Raw genomic sequence first — 22,011 nt, 5'->3', positions numbered from 1 at the left:
AAACTATTTGTAATGAAAAAGAACATAATTACAAATAAATTAAAAATTGGACAAATCACAAAATAATACTGTGCCTGAAATCTTAAAAACCAATATAAAATGGGCAATTTCCTAGGGCAATTTGGTGGATAAGAAAACCCACCAAATTATAAAACCAAACACAAACTTGATACATTCAGATGGTTTTTTGGTTAAGATGTATCAAGCTTCCAACAAATAAAGCATATATCTTATCCACATTGTTCTAGAAGATAGGTGAGTGAACAAATCTAATTAATTTTATGGTATTAGGATAATTTAGTGATACTAGTCAAAGAATATGTACAGTTAAGGAGAGTATGAGAATCGCTTGTAATTTTTTTTATCTCATCTATGAATAGATATGAAAATTTAGAATAAAATTTAGCAAACATAAATCAGCAGTGTAGTTTTTAAAAATCATGATCATGTCTGACCAGGCGGTGGCGCAGTGGATAGAGCGTCGGACTGGGATGCGGATGACCCAGGTTCGAGACCCCGAGGTCGCCAGCTTGAGCACGGGCTCATCTGGTTGGAGCAAAGCTCACCAGCTTGGACCCAAGGTCGCTGGCTCAAGCAAGGGGTCACTCGGTCTGCTGTAGCCCTCCGGTCAAGGTACATATGAGAAATCAATCAATGAACAACTAAGGTGTTGCAACGAAAAAGTGATGATTGATGCTTCTCATCTCTCTCCGTTCCTGTCTGTCTGTCCCTGTCTATCCCTCTCTCTGACTCTCTCTCTGTCTCTGAAAAAACAAAACAAAAAAACAAAACAAAAAAAAATCATGATCATGTTAAGTTTATCCAAGGGATGCAAATGTATCAATATGAAAAAAATTAACATTGTTGCTATTATCAGATTAAAGGGAAAAACATGGATTGTTCAAATGGCAGATAAAGCATTCATTAAAATGCAACACTTATTTATAATGAAAATCTCTTTGCAGAGTTGAAAAAGGGGATTTCCTTGATCTGGTGAGGGCTATCTATCGGAAACCTTTTACATATACCATGTTAAATAGTGAGGCATCCCATAAGGATAGTGAGTATTTCAGGATTTGTTAGACACATGGGTGTTTTTGTTTTTTCATTTTTCCCTTGATTTGAGTGAGAAAGATAGCAGAAGGGAGGGGGGGTAGGGGAGAGAGAAAGTGAGAGAGAAAAAGAGAAGCATCAACCTGTTTCACTCAGTTGTTCCATCCAGTTGTGTACTTACTTACTCATTGACTGCTTCTCCTATGTGCCCTGACTGGGGTCAAACCCAGAGGTGGATTAAGGTTGGTTGAGGCCCCAGGTGCAGAAGAAAATATTGGGCCCCTTAGAAAAAAGAGACAGGGAAAATAAAAATAAAAATACATGTTAACCATATATATATATATATATATATATATATAATTTTTTTTTTTTTTTTTTTTTACAGAGAGAGTCAGAGGGATAGATAGGGACAGACAGGAACGGAGAGAGATGAGAAGCATCAATCATCAGTTTTTCATTGTGACACCTTAGTTTATTGATTATTTGCTCATATGTGCCTTGACCGTGGGCCTTCAGCAGACCGAGTAACCCCTTGCTTGAGCCAGCGATCTTGGGTCCAAGCTGGTGAGCTTTGCTTAAACCAGATGAGCCCGCGCTCAAGCTGGCGACCTCGGGGTCTCGAACCTGGGTCCTCCAATCCCAGTCCGATGCTCTATCCACTGTGCTACCGCCTGGTCAGGCTTAACCATATTTTTAAGTAAATAAAAAATATTATTTACTATTAATGTTAAAATTGCACATATGGAACCAAACTTGGTGTCATTAGAAAAAGGTGTAAAGTTGGGGTTTTGTGAGGCCTTTCAGAAGTTGGGGCCCAGGGCGTGCGCCTGGTGCCCCTGCTGTTAAATCCGCCTCTGGGTGAACCTGCAACCTCTGGCGTACCAGATCAGTGCTTTACCCACTAAGCAACCTGGCCAGGGGCTTGTTAGACACGTTTCAGCCAAATACTATGAGAACATTTTAACTCTTTTCTCCTAGTTTTATAAAAAAGAAAGATACCATCAAATCCTCATTCTGTGAAGTTTTTGTTAAATAAAAGAAGTGTATATTTGTGTAAAAAAAATCTATATGCCACTTTTGCTTATACAGTCAATATTTTTATAAATATATAAATACATATCTCATACAAGGTGGAACAAAAGTAGGTTTACAGTTTATATGGAAAATTATACAATAATCAATAATGCTTACTTTGGCGCAGCACATATACTAAGATTAATAAGAATACAAGAGCCTGACCAGGCGGTGGTGCAGTGGATAGAGCATCAGACTGGGACGTGGAGGACCCAGGTTTGAGACTCCGAGGTCGCAAGCTTGAGTGCGGGCTCATCTGGTTTGAGTAAAAGCTCACCAGCTTGGACCCAAGGTCGATGGCTTGAGCAAGGGGTTACTTGGTCTGCTGAAGGCCCATGGTCAAGGCACATATGAGAAATCAATCAATGAACAACTAAGGTGTCGCAACAAAAAAATGATTGATGCTTCTCATCTCTCTCTGTTCCTGTCTGTCTGTCCCTATCTATCCCTCTCTTCTGACTCTCTCTCTGGCTCTGTAAAAAAAAAAAAAAAGATTACAAGAATAAACTCTATGTTTTGTGATCTCACAGCTATAAACAAACCTACTTTTGCTCCACACTCTATTTACTCATATATTTATTTCTTGTAGTGTCTTTAGTTCCCTCCTACGAATCTGGGCTTCCATCTGGGGTTGTATCTCTCCAGACCGAAGGACTTCTTTATTCTTTTAATATTTCTTGTAGTATCGATCTGGTGAAGATTAAGTTACCTGATATTTATCTGAAAATGTCTTTATTTTTGTTTATTTTGAAGACTATAGTACTAAGTGTGTAATTTTAAGTTGATAGGTTATTTTTTTTTAATTTTAGTATAAATTTTTTTTTTTTGTATTTTTCTAAAGTTGGAAACAGAGAGGCAGTCAGACTGACTCCCGCATGCGCCCTACCAGGATCCACCTGGCACGCCAGGGGGCGATGCTCTGCCCATCTGGGGCGTCGCTCTGTTGCATCCAGAGCCATTTTAGCGCCTGGGGCAGAGGCCACAGAGCTATGGCCAAAAGCGCCCGGGCCAACTTTGTTCCAGTGGAGCCTTGGCTGCGGGAGGGGAAGAGAGAGACAGAGAGGAAGGAGAGGGGGACGGGTGGAGAAGCAGATGGGTGCTTCTCCTGTGTGCCCTGGCCGGGAATCGAACCCGGGACTCCTACACGCCAGGCCGACACTCTACCACTGAGCCAACCAGCCAGGGCCAGTATAAATATTTTAAAGATGCCTTCTGTTCTTTCTTATGAGAAGTCAGCTATAATTACGGTAATTTTTTCAGCTATAATTATGGTATGTTTTTCAGTTATAATTATGGTATGTTTTTCAACTATACGGTATGTTTTTTACCCTGATTTTAGTATATCTTTTTTTCTTCAGTTGTTTATAAAATTTTTCTTTTAATTTTTGTTATCATGTACCAAAAATAGATTTTTTTTTTTTTGTATTTTTTTGAAGCTGGAAACGGGGAGAGACAGTCAGACAGACTCCCGCATGCGCCCGACCGGGATCCACCCGGCACGCCCACCAGGGGGCGATGCTCTGCCCCTCCGGGGCGTCGCTCTGCCACGACCAGAGCCATTCTAGAGCCTGGGGCAGAGGCTAAGGAGCCATCCCCAGCGCCCGGGCCATCTTTGCTCCAATGGAGCCTCGCTGCGGGAGGGGAAGAGAGAGACCGAGAGGAAGGAGAGGGGGAGGGGTGGAGAGGCAGATGAGCGCCTCTCCTGTGTGCCCTGGCTGGGAATCGAACCCGGGACCTCTGCACGCCAGGCCGACGCTCTACCACTGAGCCAACCGGCCAGGGCCCAAAAATAGATTTCTTAATTTTTCCTGCTTAGGGTTTGCTAGGCTTGAATGTGTGGTTAATATCTTTCATCCATTTTGGGGAAATACTCTATCATTGTTTCTTTAAATTTCCTTTGGATATAAGCATTGTAGGTCTACAAGGTCTTTCTCCATTTTCCATATAAGTCCCCACTATTTATTCAGCAAAACTCTTGTGGAAGCAAATTGGTGTATGGGAAACATTAGCTCCTGAATTTGGGATTCCTTCAGATTCTACTCCCTATATGCCAAATAGTATACAGTCATTAAGAGTTAAGTTGGTTTCTATTTGTCTTAGCAAGGGTCTGCTTCTGCCTATTGTAGGGTTACTCCTCCACTTGTTCATGCTACAAAGCCTGTTGCTTTTGTATGAACTGATAACAATAGAAAATGTAATTTTTAGAAGATAATACTATAAACAGTTGCTACATACATTAGTATGTCTTTGAATCAATACAATCAGATACATAAGAGAAGATTTTTAAAAAAATTCTTGTAAATAGCAAGATTTAAAATAGTGTGGAACTGAAGAAGGGTGAGACATATGTAGCACTAGAACACAAGAAAAGACCTAGAAACAAATCTACTTATATGTGGGAGCTTGGTATATATGAGAGATGGCACTACAAGTCCACAGAAATCCATGACCAATACAAAACAAGGTTTAATAAATGGCATTGGGCAATTGGCCACCTATATAAAAAAAGATTAAACTAGAACCTACCTGATTCTGGACTTAATCAATTCTAAGTAGATAAGAAACTAAAAGTAAAAAGTAAAAGTGTAAAATTTGGTAGAGGAAAACAATGAAAAAAACTTGATGACATACAAAGATGGGAAGAGATTTTAAAATAATATACATACATATATGTACAACCATAAAAGAAGCTGATGAATGCATTAAAATGAAGAACTTGTAACTGCCAAGGAAATGCAAATCAAATTCTCATGAAATACCACATCATGCCCTCTGGAATGGCTGTAATAAAAAAGATAATAAGTGTTGGTGAGGTTGTGGAGAAATCGGAATGCTCATTACACTGCTGGTGAGAATGCAAAATAGAACAGTTTCTTGGGAAAATAGTCTGGCAGGACCTAAAAACGTTAAACTTAGTTACCATTTGACCCAACAAAACCACTCCTAGTTATTATGACCAAGACAAATGAAAGCTTGCCTACAGTAGCTAAAATGTGGAAAACTAAATGTTTATCAACTGATGAATAAACAAATATTTCTGAATAAATAAAATACTTCATACAATGAATATTTTTGGCAATAAAAAGGAATGTAGTATTGATATGTGCTGCGTGGATGAATCTTGAAAACATGATGCTCATTGAGAGAAGTCCATCACAAAAGATCACATTATATGATTTCATTGTTTGGAATGTCCAGAATAGGCACATCTATAAAGACAGAAAGTACAGTAGTGGTTGCCAGACAGCTAGGGGGAAAAAAGGGCGACTTGCTACAAGAAATGGGGTTTCTTTATTAAATGAAGAAACTGTAAACATTTATTATAATGATGACTTGCCCAATTCTGTGAATTGGATTGTATGTTTTAAATGGGTGAATTATATGGTATGAATTAGATCTTGATAAAGCTGTTTAAAAATATCAGGACCCTTTCATATGGCAAAAGATGCCATAAACTGTATTAAAGAAAATCCACAGATGTGAAGTAGTTATATATAACATAAAATTAGTAAAGGCTCAGTATCCAGAATATAAAAGGGCCTGACCTGTGGTGGCGCAGTGGATAACGCGTCGACCTGGAAATGCTGAGGTCGCCGGTTTGAAACCCTGGGCTTGCCTGGTCAAGGCACATATGGGAGTTGATGCTTCCAGCTCCTCCCTCCTTCTCTCTCTCTCTGTCTCTCTCTCTCTCCCTCTCTCTCTCCTCTCTAAAAATGAATAAAGAAAAAAAGAAAAAAGAAAAAAAACCAAAACAATATAAAAGGAATTCCTAAGCATTAATAAGCAATTGACAGACATCTTACTAGCAAATGGCCAAGATTCAGGCAATTCACCTAGAAAAACATCGAAATGGCTGATAAAGAAGTTTGGTTTTAAGGAGATGCAATTTAAAATAATGGTGAAAAAATAATAATGGTGAGATACCATTTCACATCTGTCTTGGTCCAAATCCATATACTTTAGAATAGCAAGTGTTGCCTTGAATGTTGGGAAATAAAGTGAGCCCCTTCATTGCTTGGGAAGTGCCTCACTGTAGCTTCCTTGGAGAACAATCTGACAATTGTAGATGACACTGCCTGTGACCTAGGTGTGCTAGAGCCACTCTTGTGCCTGCTGTAGTACGCTTTGTGAATGACACAGTGGGAAGAACCTGGCTGGGCTCTCAGTCCCAGATCACAAAACTGGAATACAGTTGTGCAGTGACCAGCAGGCAGAATCAATGGGCTAAATCTACACAGATCAACAGATAAATCTCAGAAACAGAGTGTTGAGTGCTAATAGCACAATGATATATACTGCTCACAACAATTAGGGGATATTTCCAAATGAAGCTATAAAATATCCCCTAATTTAATTGTTGTGAGCAGTGAACATATCCACGCACATTTTAACAGTGAACAAGATGGCAAAATCTCTGCTGTGCTGGAGCTCACAAATGAGGGACGAGAGTCAGTAAACAAGTAGACGGTTAATTGTACTCTTGGCTGGCACTCACCCATACAAAGGAGCTAAAGCGGGTACTAAGAGACCAGTGGCTGAGGGAGGTCAGGGAAGGCCTGTCTGAGGAGTTCTGAGTAGAGACCTGCATTGTAAGAAGGAGCAAATTGTGGAAATTTTTAGTGGAAACATTCCAGGAAGAGGTAAAAGCCTTCAAATAGGACATGTTCTACAACTCCAAGAAAAACAAATTACATTTAGCAAAAAAAATGCAAACTAATGCTTTGATAACTACAAAACATTGTTGAAATCAATTAAAACCCAAATAAATGGAAAGATACCCTAAGTTTGTGGACTGGAAGACAATATTGTTAAGATGGCAGTACTGCTCAGGCTGTTCCACAGATTTAGTGCAATCTCTGTCAGGGTCCCAGCTGACCTCCTACTGGAGATGGAAAAGCTGATTCTGAAAACTAGCAAGGCCATTGTGGCCATGGCCTTGAGGGGAAGGGGAAGTTGGCAGAGGTACAGTCATTGTGGTTGGTGGGGCTTCTGGATTATGAAACCCTGAGGACCATGACAGGGAGCTGTCAGTGACCTCATTCGAGGTTCAGTGGGAACCCTGAGGAGGGCTGTAAGTAGGGAAGTGATAAAATTCCTTATTTATTGAGTGCCTCTCTATGCCTGGTGCTGGAATGAGCTCGAGTATGGCAGGGAACAGGACAGAATGCTGAGGAGATAGTCTTCAGCTCTCAGTGGGAGGAAATGAGAGTATCCTCAGTTTAGTTTTGTGTGTGTTGTCATGTATATATTTGTGTCATATTACTGACCTACTTAAACATTTTTTTAAGTAACATGGAACTAACATGTTCATTATAGAATAATTAGAAGATTAAACGGGAAGGAAATGCAAATCTTTCAAGATCTTGCCATTTGGAAATGATGACAGTTAACAGTTTGTGTTTTCGCTTGTCTTTTGACGATTTATGATGAACTATTTCTGAAGTTCAGTAATGAGTGACCACCTTACCCCAGGCACCATGAAAGGAAAAAGTAAGGACCGTAGGTTTTCTCCTGGCAAGTCAGTCCATGAGTCTTCTGCTTCCTTCCTTTCAGGTGGAGCTGATCAGAAGAATGTTCAGCATCAGCCCCCTGGAGAACCTGAAGCTGCACATCAGCAGTCGGCCTCCCCTGGTGGTCTTCATGATCAGTGTAAGCGCCATGGCAATAGCTTTCCTGACCTTGGGCTATTTCTTCAAAATCAAGGAGATTAAGTCACCGGAAATGGCAGAGGTATAGTCTATTCTGCGATCTCTCAGGGTGGCTGGACCTTACAGGGGGGAAAACACCTTTGGGACACACTTTTCTTTGGTTGTGAATTTTTTATCCAAGTAAGAAAGGTCAGCATTCGAATTTTTTTGTCTCTCTCCCTTTCTTAGAAAATATGTGGTTAGATGGTTATTGATTTAACTGAGGCTACCAGTTTCAGTTAGACTGTTTCAGCAGTGAATCAGGTCTTTTAGAAGGTATATTTCCAAAATCTTTGCATCAAGACGTTAGAGAACTGGCTTCTTTTATATCTGTATGAAATGAGCTCATTGCAGTTTTTAAAAACTGTAAACATTTGTGATTTTAAAGCCCTCATCATCATCATGGAGTTTTAATCAGCTATACGGACAGCTTCCTTGTTGAACGGACACAGACAGCAGTGCGGGGCGTGGGAGCTGTAGGAGGTGGGGGGGGGGTACAGAGGGAGAGCCGTGATGGGCAGAGACTTGACTTGGGGTGGTGAGCACACAACATGGTGTGCAGGGCTGTGTCGTATATTGTGTACCTGACATCTATATAATTTTGTTAACCAGTTTACCCCAGTAAATTCAATGAAGAGAAAAATGAAAACAAAAGGATGGATCCTAAAGGAATGAGACAGTAGGGTCTTATCTCCAAATAAATATAATTGTCTTTTATTAAGGAAAACTTCAGTTATCTACAAACTTGCCTTCTAGATTTTACATTTTGATCAATTTAAATAAATTATTAGGGCATTGCCCTTTAAATTTTTTTTTTCTTTTTCTTTTTTTCTTTTTTTTTTTTTTGTATTTTTCTGAAGCTGGAAACAGGGAGAGACAGTCAGACAGACTCCCGCATGCGCCCGACCGGAGTCCACCCGGAATGCCCACCAGGGGTGATGCTCTGCCCACCAGGGGGCGATGCTCTGCCCCTCCGGGGCGTCACTCTGTTGCGACCAGAGCCACTCTAGCGCCTGAGGCAGAGGCCAAGGAGCCATCCCCAGTGCCCGGGCCATCTTTGCTCCAGTGGAGCCCTGGCTGTGGGAGGGGAAGAGAGAGACGGAGAGGAAGGAGAGGGGGAGGGGTGGAGAAGCAGATGGGCGCTTCTCCTGTGTGCCCTGGCCGGGAATCGAACGCGGGACTTCTGCACGCCAGGCCGACGCTCTACCACTGAGCCAACCGGCCAGGGCCTAAATTTTTTTTTTTTTTTTAAGATTTATTGATTTTAGAGAAAAGAGAGAGAGAAAGGCAGGAGGGAGGGAGGGACAGGAAGCATCAACTTGCAGTTGCTTCTCATATGTGCCTTGACCCGGCAAGCCCCGTAGTCTCAAACTGGTGACCTCAGCATTCCTGGTGGACGCCCTATCCACTGTGCCACCACGGGTCAGGCCCTTTAATCTAGGCACGTGATTGTGTGAGCAAAGTTAATAATTCTTGTTTAATAGAAGTGAATTGACAGTATTATGTATTCATACATTTGTTTTACATATTGGAAATTATGCTGAATTAATGAAATGGTGAATTTATTGGTGGATAAGGTTTCTTTTTCTTTGCCGAGAAAGAGAAACAGGAAGTGAGAGAGATGAGAAGCATCAGCTTGTAACTGAGTCACTTTAGTTCTTTGATTGCTTCTCATACGTGCCTTGACTAGGGGTCTCCAGCCAAGCCACTGACCCCTTGCTCAAGCCAGTGACCTTGGGCTTCAAACCAGTGACCTTTGGGCTCAAGCCAGCAGTCATAGGATCATGTTGATGATCCCATGCTCAAGCTGGCAACCTCAGGGTTTGAACCTGATTTCTCAGTGTCCAGGTTGATGCTCTGTCCTGGCACTTAGTGGCATTGTGCCATCACTAGTCAGGCTGGATAAGGTTTCTTTTACGACAGATTTGTTTCTTTCTTAGTAGATTCCGTGAGTGCCTCCTCTTAGACTTTTCTCGTGTGTGTGAGTGTTGGGAGTGGGATGAGAGTAGAGGCTGGAAGTGTGTTGTTGCTGCAGTTTGTGTGCCTTGTGAAGGAGAGGAGAGCTGTGCTCAGTGTGAAGTGGGTCACGGTTTTGTCTTGTTCTCTGTGGCGTTCTAGGTCATAGTGGATCTTGGCAGGAGGGACTACCTTCATATGTGAACTCCCTAACACAGCTAAATTAACAAGTTTTAGCTACTTCTACCATGAAACCCTTTCAGAGTTTCTTACGAAGAGACATGCAGTCTGGCTTTGTCCTCTTCTCTGACCTTGCCTGAATCTTTCAAGGTTGTTGTGCAAATGGGATGTACCCATATTAGGTATGAAATGAACATTCTAGTCACAACCAAAGCTCTGCAGCACCCTGGAGTTGCTGTCCCTCAGAGCTTGAGTCCCTGGTGAACACTCGGCCAAGGCCAGTGGTTGAGCTGTAGCCTGGAAAATTAGCCCTTAAATCAAAATAGGCCTGATATTGGCTTTGGCAGACTGTTACAGTGCACTGGAGCTCTGCAGGAAAGTGTTGCCAGATGCCGCACAACTTTGGTTATGATTAATTTAGTGGCTTTATTTTCAGACAAGGACCCTAGGTATTTGGGGCTGTGAATCAGAAAATTTAATTCTGATCCTGCCTTCAACTGTGGAATTGGAGAATCTGTCATTTGCACTGGGCCTCAGTTTCCTCGTGTCTGGGGTATGAAGGGATGACACTAGAATGTTTATTTTCAGGATGACACTAGAATGTTCTTGAATGGTCTGCTAAGTGTGTAGGTGTTAGGGAAGATGTAACTTGATGCATCCAGTTAGTCTTACTAAATGCCATGAACTGATGCTTTAGAGGTAGACTTGCTTGACTACTTGAGGATTACTCTAACGGCATTTAATTAATGTTAGTGTAAGTGCAGTTGGAAGTGTGACTTGGTTTGTCTTCATATTTGGTAACTTTTGTAGACGAATGTTGCTTGGAAGAATGTCACAGCCTAGGTTAGGTTTGCTGTTGCTATTTCTGCTAAAATTAAAATAAACCCTGGTGGGTCTTTTCCTGTGTTGGTATGAGTTTAACTATGACATAATAAGCTGTTTGTGTTCTTAAAACTGCTTATGATTTAAACTGTTAATACAGGGTGTAGATATCAAGAGAAGCCTGAAAACATTTTTTTCCTCTCCCTTTGGAAATCATTCTAAAGTGGCATCTAACGTCCAGGAGAAGGGGTAAACAAGTCCCATGAGTATTGGTATTTATTGCACTTCACATTCTTGAGAGAGAAAGCAAGGTATATAGAATTGACCTTTTGAGGAATTATTTTGAAGTAGGCTTATTTTAAAGACATGACTAATCGCAGTGGTTAAATGAGTTTGTGTTAATGCTTTTCATGTTTACTACCAATTGTTCAATCTTTCTTTTCATGTTTGATTCTGAGGCTAAATCATTTTCTGTAAGTATAATTCACTGTTTTGTTTTCTAACATATTTTCTGGAATGAGTTGATTTAGTCCCACAGATTATCTACTATCCTATGCCAATGAAGAGTTCATATTTTAGGTTGTGAATATGAGAGTGGTTTGGAAAACCACAGTGCTATGCCAGTGCAAGAGGCTGATGGCTTGATTGTCGCTGCTATTGTTAAAGAAGTGTGGTGCTCCCACTGTGGCATGATGTCACCTTGAGCACCATGGCTAGTGACTGCAGTGGCAGCACATTCAGACTGCTCACACTTGTCTCTCTCTGTTTCATTTTACTGAAGGATTGGAATACTTTTCTGCTGCGGTTTAATGATTTGGACTTGTGTGTATCAGAGAATGAAACATTAAAGCATCTTACAAATGACACCACAACTCCGGAAAGCACAATGACCAGCGGGCAAGCCAGGGTGTCCACCCAGTCCCCACAAGCACTGGAGGATTCAGGCCCAGTGAACATCTCAGTTGCAATCACCCTCACCCTGGACCCACTCAAACCCTTTGGAGGATACTCTCGTAATGTCACGCATCTGTACTCAACCATTTTAGGACATCAGATTGGACTTTCAGGTATGTGAGTGTTAGCCAGTTGCCTTTCAGACTGTCTCAAGCAACACTGTTGCAAGGCAGAGTATTAGCAGTGTATGGTTTTACTCATCACACTTTCTGACATTTGCATGTGTCTCCCCTTTTGTTGAGTTCGAACTCAGTGAAGTCAAGAAGGAACCATTTCTACTACATTTTCATTTATAAAGTGCTTTATACACATTAGAGTCTCAAAAAAAGGCCTGTAAGAATGAGAAACTGGGAAGAAACTATACGGCCTATTTCTGGTCTTAGTATATACAAACACAAAATATTCAGGTTTGTCATGTTGGAGATCGCAGTACATACTGCAAATACTGCTCTTAGCCTACAGGCTTTTGAATGCCCACCATTAGCTCAACACTAGGAGAGCTGCTGCAACGAACTAGAATATGCCCAAGATCTGGTCTCTTCCCTTTGGCATTTTGGGATTATAGAAGAGACGAGAAAAACATGAGTTAGTATTTATCAAGCACTTACAGTAGTTTTTGGCAGGTTTAGGGTTAGGGTACAAAGCAAATGCTATATAAGTGCATAGTTATAAAAATAAACAACTATAAAACTCTGAGCAGGGCCGTTTGACCAGTACTAAAGCCAGGACAGACTAAGTGATTCAGGACAAGGTTGAGAGTGGTGGGAGCTGGACTAATCAGGAAAGGCTGCATGCTGGAGACCTGGGCCTTGGAAGAATAATCTTTGGTCACCAAGAGCCTTTTAAAGTCCCTAAAGAACTTGAGAGCGTCTGCCAGCCTCCTATTGGTTGTTACAGGTGAGCGCTGCTCCCATGGAAATAAGGGCGACTTCTGGGTTCTTTATGTGTGTTGCAAGTAGACTTTTCTCTTCTGCTGTGGTGTTTGAATACCATAGTTCTCATTTAAGCTTCATCACCTACTGGTCCCAGGGCCTTACTTAAGTCTGTTGGACCCTCTGGTGTCAGTCTGTTCATCTGTAAAAAGGGAGCTACTGCTTTGGCCATGTTCATGGGATAGTGCTACAGTGTAAGCGTTTTAAGGGAAGTAATGAAAAGCAGATTGAAATGGAAAGCTGGTGTACAAATGCTGAAGCGGTGGTGGTGATAACTCCCTCGGCCCGCAGCTCTCTAGCTGGGCACTGCCTGGCGCCTGCCCGCATGCCCGCTTGCCATTGAGGCGCTCTGCCAGGTGTGCAGGCCTGCATCCCGCTCGGACTGGTGGTCCTGAAACCCCACAGAGCGGGAGTCCGGCTTCTGTGGGCTGAGAGTTGATTCCTGGGTGGGTGTGATTTCAGGATTCATTCAAATCCCAGCGAATAATAAATATGGATTCTTGCCTTTCTTTACCAAAAAAACTGATTTCTCTTCCATAGGCAGGGAAGCCCATGAAGAGATAAACATTACCTTTACCCTGCCTGCAGCTTGGAGCTCGGATGACTGTGCCCTGCACGGTCACTGTGAGCAGGTGGTGTTCACAGCCTGCATGACCCTCACGGCCAACCCTGGCGTATTCCCTGTCACCGTGTAAGTGGTTTCCTGTGCCCACGGATGTGTGTGCAAAGCTCCATTTACCGTGACTGTGACTAGGATGCTTCAGCGGGGAGTTCTCAGGTGGCTCGCATTGCTTCTCTGTCTGTGGACCTAGGCATTTTGTCAGTTTAAGTGGAAATTCTTTTTTTTTTTTGTATTTTTCTGAAGCTGGAAACGGGGAAAGACAGTCAGACAGACTCCCGCATGCGCCTGACCGGGATCCACCCGGCACACCCACCAGGGGCGAGGCTCTGCCCACCAGGGGGTGATGCTCTGCCCCTCCAGGGGGGTCGCTCTGTTGCAACCAGAGCCACTCTAGCGCCTGGGGCAGAGGCCAAGAGCCATCCCCAGCGCCCGGGCCATCTTTGCTCCAATGGAGCCTCGGCTGCGGGAGGGGAAGAGAGAGACAGAGAGGAAGGAGAGAGGGAGGGGTGGAGAAGCAGATGGACGCTTCTCCTGTGTGCCCTGGCCGGGAATCGAACCCGGGACTTCTGCACGCCAGGCTGACGCTCTACCACTGAGCCAACCGGCCAGGGCATTAAGTGGGAATTCTAAAGTGGAACTTCTGTGTGTAAAAAGCAGAGAGTGAGTTCCTCAACTGGGTTAGTTGTCGCCCGTTCAACTTAGGCTGTCTCCTGTTGGTAGGAGCACATCACAGAACAGATAAGGCAGGATGGATCCCGTGACCAGAATGACCCACAGTTAAAGATCCCCAAAGATAAAGGTTTTGTACAACTTCATTATCCAGAAGCAGTTATTATTTTTTTTCTATAGTTTTTTAAATTTATTTATTCATTTTAGAGAGGAGAGGGAGAGACAGAGAGGAGAGACAGAGAGAGAGAAGGGGGGAGGAGCTGGAAGCATCAACTCCCATATGTGCCTTGACCAGGCAAGCCCAGGGTTTCGAACTGGCGACCTCAGCATTTCCAGGTTGATGCTTTATCCACTGCGCCACCACAGGTCAGGCCCAGAAGCAGTTATTTTTTAAATTGAGAGCATAAATCAAACCTTACTTGCCATGAAACAATTACTATTTCGGAAACTTTTGCCTCATAGTTTTTGAGCAGTGGTCAGCGTTACCACTTTGCCTTGAAGGTTTTTTGCCTCTCCTTTGGCTGTAAAGGAGTTAATGACCTATAACTACATGAAATACACAAGATATAGCTTATTTTAAAAGTCGTATAGTGAATCCTTTTTTTTTTTTCCTCTTTGGAATTTTTTCCAGTAAAAATTAGTGTGGTGGTTATCTATTTTAGACATTTAGAGGTTTGTAGGACAAGATCAAGTAAGTTAAACATTATTTACTATTGGTTATATCTGATAGAGAGGTTTGTAGGTCACACTTCCTGTTGTGACTAAGAATTTAGACAGTTTGAGAAAATGGACTTAAAGGAGCAGATTCTACTTTGGTCATATCATATGCAAGAGGACCGTGAGTTGAATTCTAAAGCAAAAATATAACACCTAGCCTTTTAAATGTCAAATGCCTATTTCTTAGTCTATTTTATGTTTATTACAAAAAAGAAAAAAAATCCCTGAACTAAAAATGAATGGTATTTATCTCAAAGAAACATGTATGTCTTTGCTTTCTTCTTTCCACCTGTTTGGCTGTGGTCACTGTTGGGCGGGGGGTGTGGGGGAGACAGTAAGTGTCTCAGGCCGCCAAGCATGTCTCTCCCTCTCTGCCCTGCAGACAGCCGCCACACTGTGTTCCGGACACATACAGCAACGCCACGCTCTGGTACAAGATCTTCACCACTGCCAGAGATGCCAACACGAAATATGCTCAAGATTACAATCCTTTCTGGTGTTATAAGGGGGCCATTGGAAAAGTCTATCATGCTTTAAATCCCAAGCTTACAGTTATTGTTCCAGATGTAAGTGAGAAATGTCCTGTGTATATGTGTGGGTCCCGGAACAGTTAGAGCAGGTTGTGTTTATTTATTATTATTATTATTATTTATTTATTTTTTTGTATTTTTCTGAAGTTGGAAACAGGGAGGCAGTCAGACAGACTCCCGCATGCGCCCGACTGGGATCCACCCGACATACCCACCGTGGGGCGATGCTCTGCCCATCTGGGGCGTCGCTCTGCTGCAACCAGAGCCATTCTAGCGCCTGAGGCAGAGGCCACAGAGCCATCCTCAGCACCCGGGCCATCTTTGCTCCAGTGGAGCCTTGGCTGCGGGAGGGGAAGAGAGAGACAGAGAGGAAGGAGAGGGGGAGGGGTGGAGAAGCAGATGGGTGCCTCTCCTGTGTGCCCTGGCTGGGAATTGAACCCGGGACTCTGGCACACCAGGCCGACGCTCTACTACTGAGCAAACCGGCCAGGGCCCAGGTTGTGTTTAAATACTTAGGTTAGCTTAGTCACTGCCATGTTAGAGTTCTAGCTGAGTTAAAAGACTAGGTGAAATAGTGGAGACTTGGAAAAACATGCTCCTCTTTTGGGTAAGAAAACTGCTTCTGTTCTTTGTTTTCTGCTTTGCTCAGCAGCAGTTATTTATTGAGCAGCTGTTATGTGCCTTACCCACAGCTGGTACAAGCGATGCTTGTTCAGTCTTCATGCACCCAGCCACTCACAGGAGAGGAGTTGGTTAGTGTCAGTCTGAGCAGGAAGTGGTTTGGCATTCAGAGAGGTAAAAGTAAATAGGAGACAAGTCTTTGGATAGATACTGAGGGCTGAATAGTGTTACTTATGGAGGAGGAAAGGGGAGAGTCAACTGTAATCTAGACTAGTGGGTAACACGCTGGTTTCACCTATGGCTTACATGGGAGCCTCCTTTTACAGACTGCACTGATTTTTTGATAAATGCCCTCTTCTTCTTGTCAGTATATGTTAGGTACATTTCTTTCTTTTTTGCCTGGCCCTTTTCTCTTTCCTGTATCTCATTTTATCACGTGTAGAAGTTGGTAGGCCAGACCCTGCAGGACTAAGCAGTGGAGATCAGGTTCAGCGTTGGGCAGAGGCCAGGTTCGAGAACACCCTTTGGGCCCCGCTTGAGGCATTTAGACTTTTTCCTCGGAGGAGGTGCCCCCCACTGTGCTGGGTGGTCAAGGGGAGGTAAAGCAGTGTGTTAGCAAGCCTGGTCTGCCCACTCGGTTTGTGTAATGGGAGGGAGGCTTCGGCTGATGCTGTGAGGCCTAGAGAGGTGGACGGGAAAAGGAATGGCAGCATTCTCAACAGCTGCAGGGCCTGGTTACTGATGGCCTGTGGGAGGGGAGGTCAGAGGCTGTTCTCAGGCAGGGACTTGTAAAGGGGGAAAAGGCAGAAGGAAGGAAGTTGCCCCTGGGGAGAAGTGACTCAGGGCCTTTCTGGTCAGGGAGTAGCAAGGGGTTAGGAACACAGGCGTGGGCTGTCAGCCATGCACCCCGAAGGCAGTCAGAGGAAGAGAACAGAAGAAAGAGTCTGTTTAAAGGCTCTGGGTCTCTGGGGCCTTCTCAGGGGAGGGGTGTGGGTGGGGCAGGGCAGTGGGGTGCAGAAGCCAGGGCTGAGGATGCTTTAGGAAGGGGGGCTGTGGTCTCAGGAACACTGCATCTCCACTTAATGAGATCCAGCTTTAATAGTTAGGGGACAAAAGAAGAAGCCTTCTGTTCCAGTTTAAGAATTATTAAGAATTAAAGTTGAGGCATCTCTGGAGGGAACCATGTTCCCGGAAATCCAGCATAAAAGTCCGTCAGTAATTCAGTGCAGATGTTTCTGGTTTGTTCTTTTTAGGATGACCGTTCATTAATAAATTTGCATCTAATGCACACCAGTTACTTCCTCTTCGTGATGGTGATAACAATGTTTTGCTATGCGGTTATCAAGGGCAGACCCAGCAAATTGCGTCAGAGCAGTCCTGAATTTTGTCCTGAGAAGGTGAGCACGGGATGGCGTCTGGCCCAGCGTTTGGCCAGAGGGCTCTGTGTACAGAATGTCTCAGTCCTTATTGCATTGATTGTGCATGGCAGCTTTTCTCCAGAGAATTTAGTTCCTGTCTTTTTATCAGAAGTAGTCTTCCCTTAGCCTAAATTGCGGCGTTGGGTTTTCAACCCGAGCCTTAGCTTTGAAAGGTACCGACTGCAAATCGCTCACAAATCCCCACTGGAGAGCAGCTGCCCCTGAAGGGCAGTGCCCCTCCACTCCGTCCGCCTGAGAAGTCATCTCACAGAGTGCTGGGCAGGGTTGGGGACGGTTAACTCTTGGTCTCAGCACAGTGGTTCCACTGATCAGCTGCTTCTGGCTGGAGACACTTTCTCCCCATTTCCTCCTGGTGAGACTTTTTCTTAGGGCTTTGATAACTCCCCTCCCAGACAGATGCATGCGGCGTGGCTCCCTGGTCTGGGGTGGGGACCGGAGCCCCGTTGGTGCCGGTGGGGCTGGCTCCCTGGGCTCCGTTGTGTGACTGGGTTACTTGTCTTGCTTCTCCTAGGTGGCCTTGGCTGATGCCTAATCCCACAACTGCCCGTTTTCTGAGAGAGACTGAGCAACTGTAATCATTGCCTGCTGATGCCAGCCTGGGCCTGGACATTCTGTGAATATATTATCTTGCAATGTTGGGTATTCCAGCCAAAGACATTTCAAGTGCCTGTAACTGATTTGTACATATTTATAAAAACCTATTCAGAAATTGGTCCAATGATGCACGTGCTTCACACTGGGTGCAGTCCGAACCCTGCAGCCTCCCCTGTGGACTTGGCGGGATGCTTCCGTGGCGAGGATGCCTGGTCGCCCCGCGTCAGAGCAGGCCCTGCTGTCTGCGCTGAGATCTCAGGGGCAGTTCAGTGCTGGTGGGGTTGAGGTTTGCTTTGGTTCGAAATAGTCTGCACCTCTGACATGATACTGCATTTCCCAAGCCACCAATCCATTCTGTGGATTTTCTGTGTCTGTGGCTTAATAATCATAGTACCAACAATAATACCTTCTTTTTTTCATTTTGCTTGCAAGGATACACACCTATCTTTCTAAGCTTTCTTTTCCTTTGGAAGAAAAATAGTCACGTTTTAGGACTACTCTAGTTAATACAGATTTGTGCTTTCATCTTGAGTAAAAAGTTTAATATTTAAAAGTCACCTATATGGTAAAGGTCTAAAGTTTCATTTTCCACATGGATGGTGAGGAAGCTGGTCTTGTGGAGTTGAGTTGGCACAGAAAGTTCCACTATCTTTTTCTCCTCTGTTGTCCCTTTCATTATAAAAGTTAAAGCAGCTTCTTCACTCAAAAGGGCTTAAAACTTGAGTAAATGTCTCTGGAACAGAGTAAAAATTAGCTGTTCTATTTTCTGGAATGCAGATGACGGTGTGGAAAGAGTGATAATTTGGTCTAATAGTTGTGAAAGGATTTCTTGTTTTCTTTGAAGCAGGAGTGGTTTTTCTTCCTCCTCCCCCTTTTTTTTACATTTATTTCTATGCAGTTAACATATCTTCAGAAGGAAAAAGGGAACGAGTAGATCAATAACATGAAAATGATGCCTGTGAAATTTGAATGAAAGCAGTTCTGATTTGCCATTTACACTGTACCAGGAAAACACAAAACATTTTTTCTCCTATAACATTTTGATGATGTAGTTCCTATACTCCTTTTTCCTTCCAGTCTGTCTTCATTTAAAAAACAAACAAACACTGAGTGCTATCTTTTCCAGTACTTTTTTGTTACGCATATTCTTCCAATTTTTCTTCATAACTCTTTTCTTCCTTTTCGTTGACATCTGTGTTCTTGCAAGCAGTGTTACAGCAGAAGGCCAAGTACAGCCTTGGACGTGACTGTCAGCACTTCTTCTTTCCCTCAACCTCAAGGCTGTATAGTCTCTTCTAAATCAGACTCAGTCCTGCAATCCGAAATACAGATTGGCCTAGAACATTCTATCCCAAGGCATCCTTGAATGGAAAACAATTGTGGGTTTTTACTAAAGATTGTTAAAATAATCACTGTAGTAACTTCATATGTTAATATGTATTTTTTCCTTTCAGTATATTTTAAGCACAATAATCAGACTTGCCTATCCAGTTATGTGTATGACATGAGTTGCGTACATGATGCATGACTAACCTGTTAGTTTAGTTTTCTGTTTAGAGACTTTGAGGCTCCTGTGGGATAAGACTGAGAGAGAGCCTTTTGGCTTGGCCTTTAGAAACATCAGTATCATTAAGATCAACAGATTTTAGGTTAAGCTGCTACTGAATTAATAAAATCCCAGTGAATGGAGTTCTAGGGATAGATTTATAACTGGCAGAGTAATATAAAAGGAGAAAGACAGGTGGAAAAAGTCAATTTCACTGGTTGTTTCAATCCAGCTTATTGCTAATATTAATTACCCTTATTTTAATTACAGGGAATGGCTGGAATCTAGCCAGGGAAGGAAGGACACTGTTAGGTGTGAGGAAAGGAAGTGCCAAATATGCCTGGACAGTATGACTTGTCATGAGGCCAGGACACACACTTTAAAATCCAGCATTTACCCTGGAAGGTAATTCTCAAAAGATTTTTTGGAAACCCAGAGTCGATCAGGTGTATGAAGGAAGACGGGGCGGAGGGGAGGCTGTGAACCTGGCTGGCTGAGGAGGTCTCGTAGCTGCAGAGACTTCCACTGGATCTCAGGAGTCCAGGGGCCTTGCTGTGGGGCGCGTACAGACAAGGCCTGGTCCTCCGCAGTGTCTGCTGGGGGCCCTCAGGATTAGAAGAGTGTCACAGGCAGGGCCTGTTTGCCATTCCGGGTGACCCACCCCGCACAGGAGCACTGGCTCGTCCTCAGGCATCTTGGACTGGAGGTCCAATAAAAGGTCAGCAACTTACTATTAAAGTGGTTGTTTCAGATCATATTGATCTCTTTCCTTTTTCCTTTTGTCCTTTCACTGTATGACTTGAATCAGTTTTGATTCTATTTGTAAGTTTTTCTCATTAGGAACCTGCCATTTCTGTTGCGTTTTCTTTGGCAGTCTGTCGGGATTCAGCATCCCGGTTTTCCACCCCTCCTGCGGGCACTGTGGGGTTACAAGGGCCAGCGGGTCCATTTCACTTATCTTGCTGCATGATGGTCAGTAGCTGATCTGTTATGGCATTCACTCCGAGATTAATTTTCCATGTTTGAAGTGTGTGCATATGTGCTTTACAGAATAAAACATCTGAATTTATTTGCTGTCTCCGTTTCCTCCTGTCTGGTGGGTGTTTTCTTAGGGAAGAACATAGCGATAAGTAATTGAGGGTTTTTTGCAAGTAGTACTTTAAAAGTGTCGCCTATCCTCAGAATGAGGAGTGGGCAGTGTTCATACTAAGCCGGCCTCAGCAAGCACACGGTCTTCTCCTGAGAGCATGAAACCTCTTTTTAGTGTGGGACCAACAAGTGCTTGCAGGCCTGACCCAGATCCGTCCCAGAAGCAGTAAGTGATACGGCCAGTAGGGGACATTTGAGTAGGAATGGGAGTGGAAAGACACCCTTCTCAGTTACACATGCCCTTCGTGTGTGCCTGGGCTGAGTTACCTGGAGCCGCCCGCCCCTAGCTCTGTCTCCTGTTACAGAGCTCCCGCACGCGCTAGACTTCCTTTGCCAGGACACCGCATCCTCCACACTTATTTGTCGAGTTATTTGTAAGGAGGGTCATGTTCACTAATGTGAATTCTTCCCTTTTCCAGTGGGCAGAGGCTCTGTGGACCTTCCCTCAACCCCCAGCAGGTGCCACAGTCGAAGAGGTCAGTCGCAGGGCACTCTGAGGGACCCGACAGTGTTGAGGAATGGGACACCTGCACGGACTCTGTTTATCTTCACTCCTTCCTGCCTTCTTGCTAATGGGTCCACTCTGCTCTCAGGACGCGGTGCCACTCTCCTCTCCCCTCAGATTCAGCTGTGTGTGCCGTTTCCCCATCACCGTGCGGAGCCTGGGCGAAGGAGTTCAACATCCTCCATCTGCTCATGCTGTGTGTGTCAGACCGGACACTGAGCAAGCGCTCAGTCAAATCAGCCAGTGCTGCAAGGTTTGCACTTCCCTGTTGAGCACGCTGTGTTGAAGTCCTTGGACACAGAGATGAGTACGGAGCACGGGCAGAGCAGGAGTGCACCAGAGGCGTGCCGTGGAGTCCTATTACACTCATTGGGAACTTAATTCTGTCTCAAAGAAACTTGTCTCTGCCCCTCTCTGAGAGCCGTTTTTTTCATCTCTGAAAACCCCAAACTCCGTTTACCCTGCTAGTGGTTGATTATGGGATTAACTAGAGTGGTTTGATCATTGCAAGAATGGATGGCAAGTCAGTTGTGTTATGTCCAAGGGGAGAAAAGGGATTGAGTTTTGCCTTTGATAATATTTGGCTCGTTACTTTACCTCTTGCTCACTTAGTATGTGATCTATTGGCAGATAGTGACAAGATAAGAGAGTTACCAGGATAGAGGATGATGACTGATGCCTCAGTTGGGGTGACTGCAGAAGGCATCACAGACGAGGTGTGACGTGAAGGCGGACACAACGGGGAATTCTGAACTGGCGTTCCATGCAGAGGGCATGGCTACGGTCTCCGTGCACGGAGGCCCAACTCCAGGGACCCTGGCTTGGTGCTGGGTGGAGAATGGGAGTTCTGTAAGGACTTGTCTCTCTACCTGAGGATAAGATTCCTTCAGACTGCTGCCAGAGTGGCCCCTTAGGGGTCGCCTACTAGGGTCTGTGCAGGGAGACGCTGTACCACCATCTG

At 44.0% G+C, this 22,011-nt stretch overlaps 1 protein-coding gene across 1 annotated transcript in view; it reads left to right on the top strand.

The window, feature by feature from the left end:
- The window catches only part of TMEM248 (transmembrane protein 248), a 37,515-nt gene extending 17,050 nt beyond the window's left edge, over positions 1 to 20,465 (top strand). Inside the window, exons 2-7 of the mRNA XM_066382469.1 lie at positions 7,681 to 7,857; positions 11,554 to 11,839; positions 13,199 to 13,349; positions 15,049 to 15,232; positions 17,071 to 17,214; positions 17,768 to 20,465. Of these exons, the coding sequence (XP_066238566.1) occupies positions 7,699 to 7,857; positions 11,554 to 11,839; positions 13,199 to 13,349; positions 15,049 to 15,232; positions 17,071 to 17,214; positions 17,768 to 17,788 (945 nt within the window). The 5' untranslated portion in view covers positions 7,681 to 7,698 and the 3' untranslated portion in view covers positions 17,789 to 20,465. The remainder of the gene's footprint in view (positions 1 to 7,680; positions 7,858 to 11,553; positions 11,840 to 13,198; positions 13,350 to 15,048; positions 15,233 to 17,070; positions 17,215 to 17,767) is intronic.
- The last annotated feature ends 1,546 nt before the right edge of the window (positions 20,466 to 22,011 follow it).

This window comes from Saccopteryx leptura, chromosome 4 (genome assembly GCF_036850995.1).
Source record: "Saccopteryx leptura isolate mSacLep1 chromosome 4, mSacLep1_pri_phased_curated, whole genome shotgun sequence".
NCBI classification, from domain to species: domain Eukaryota; kingdom Metazoa; phylum Chordata; class Mammalia; order Chiroptera; family Emballonuridae; genus Saccopteryx; species Saccopteryx leptura.
The sequence above is the reverse complement of the archived record's forward strand: the minus strand, read 5'-3'. Positions and strand labels throughout refer to the sequence as shown.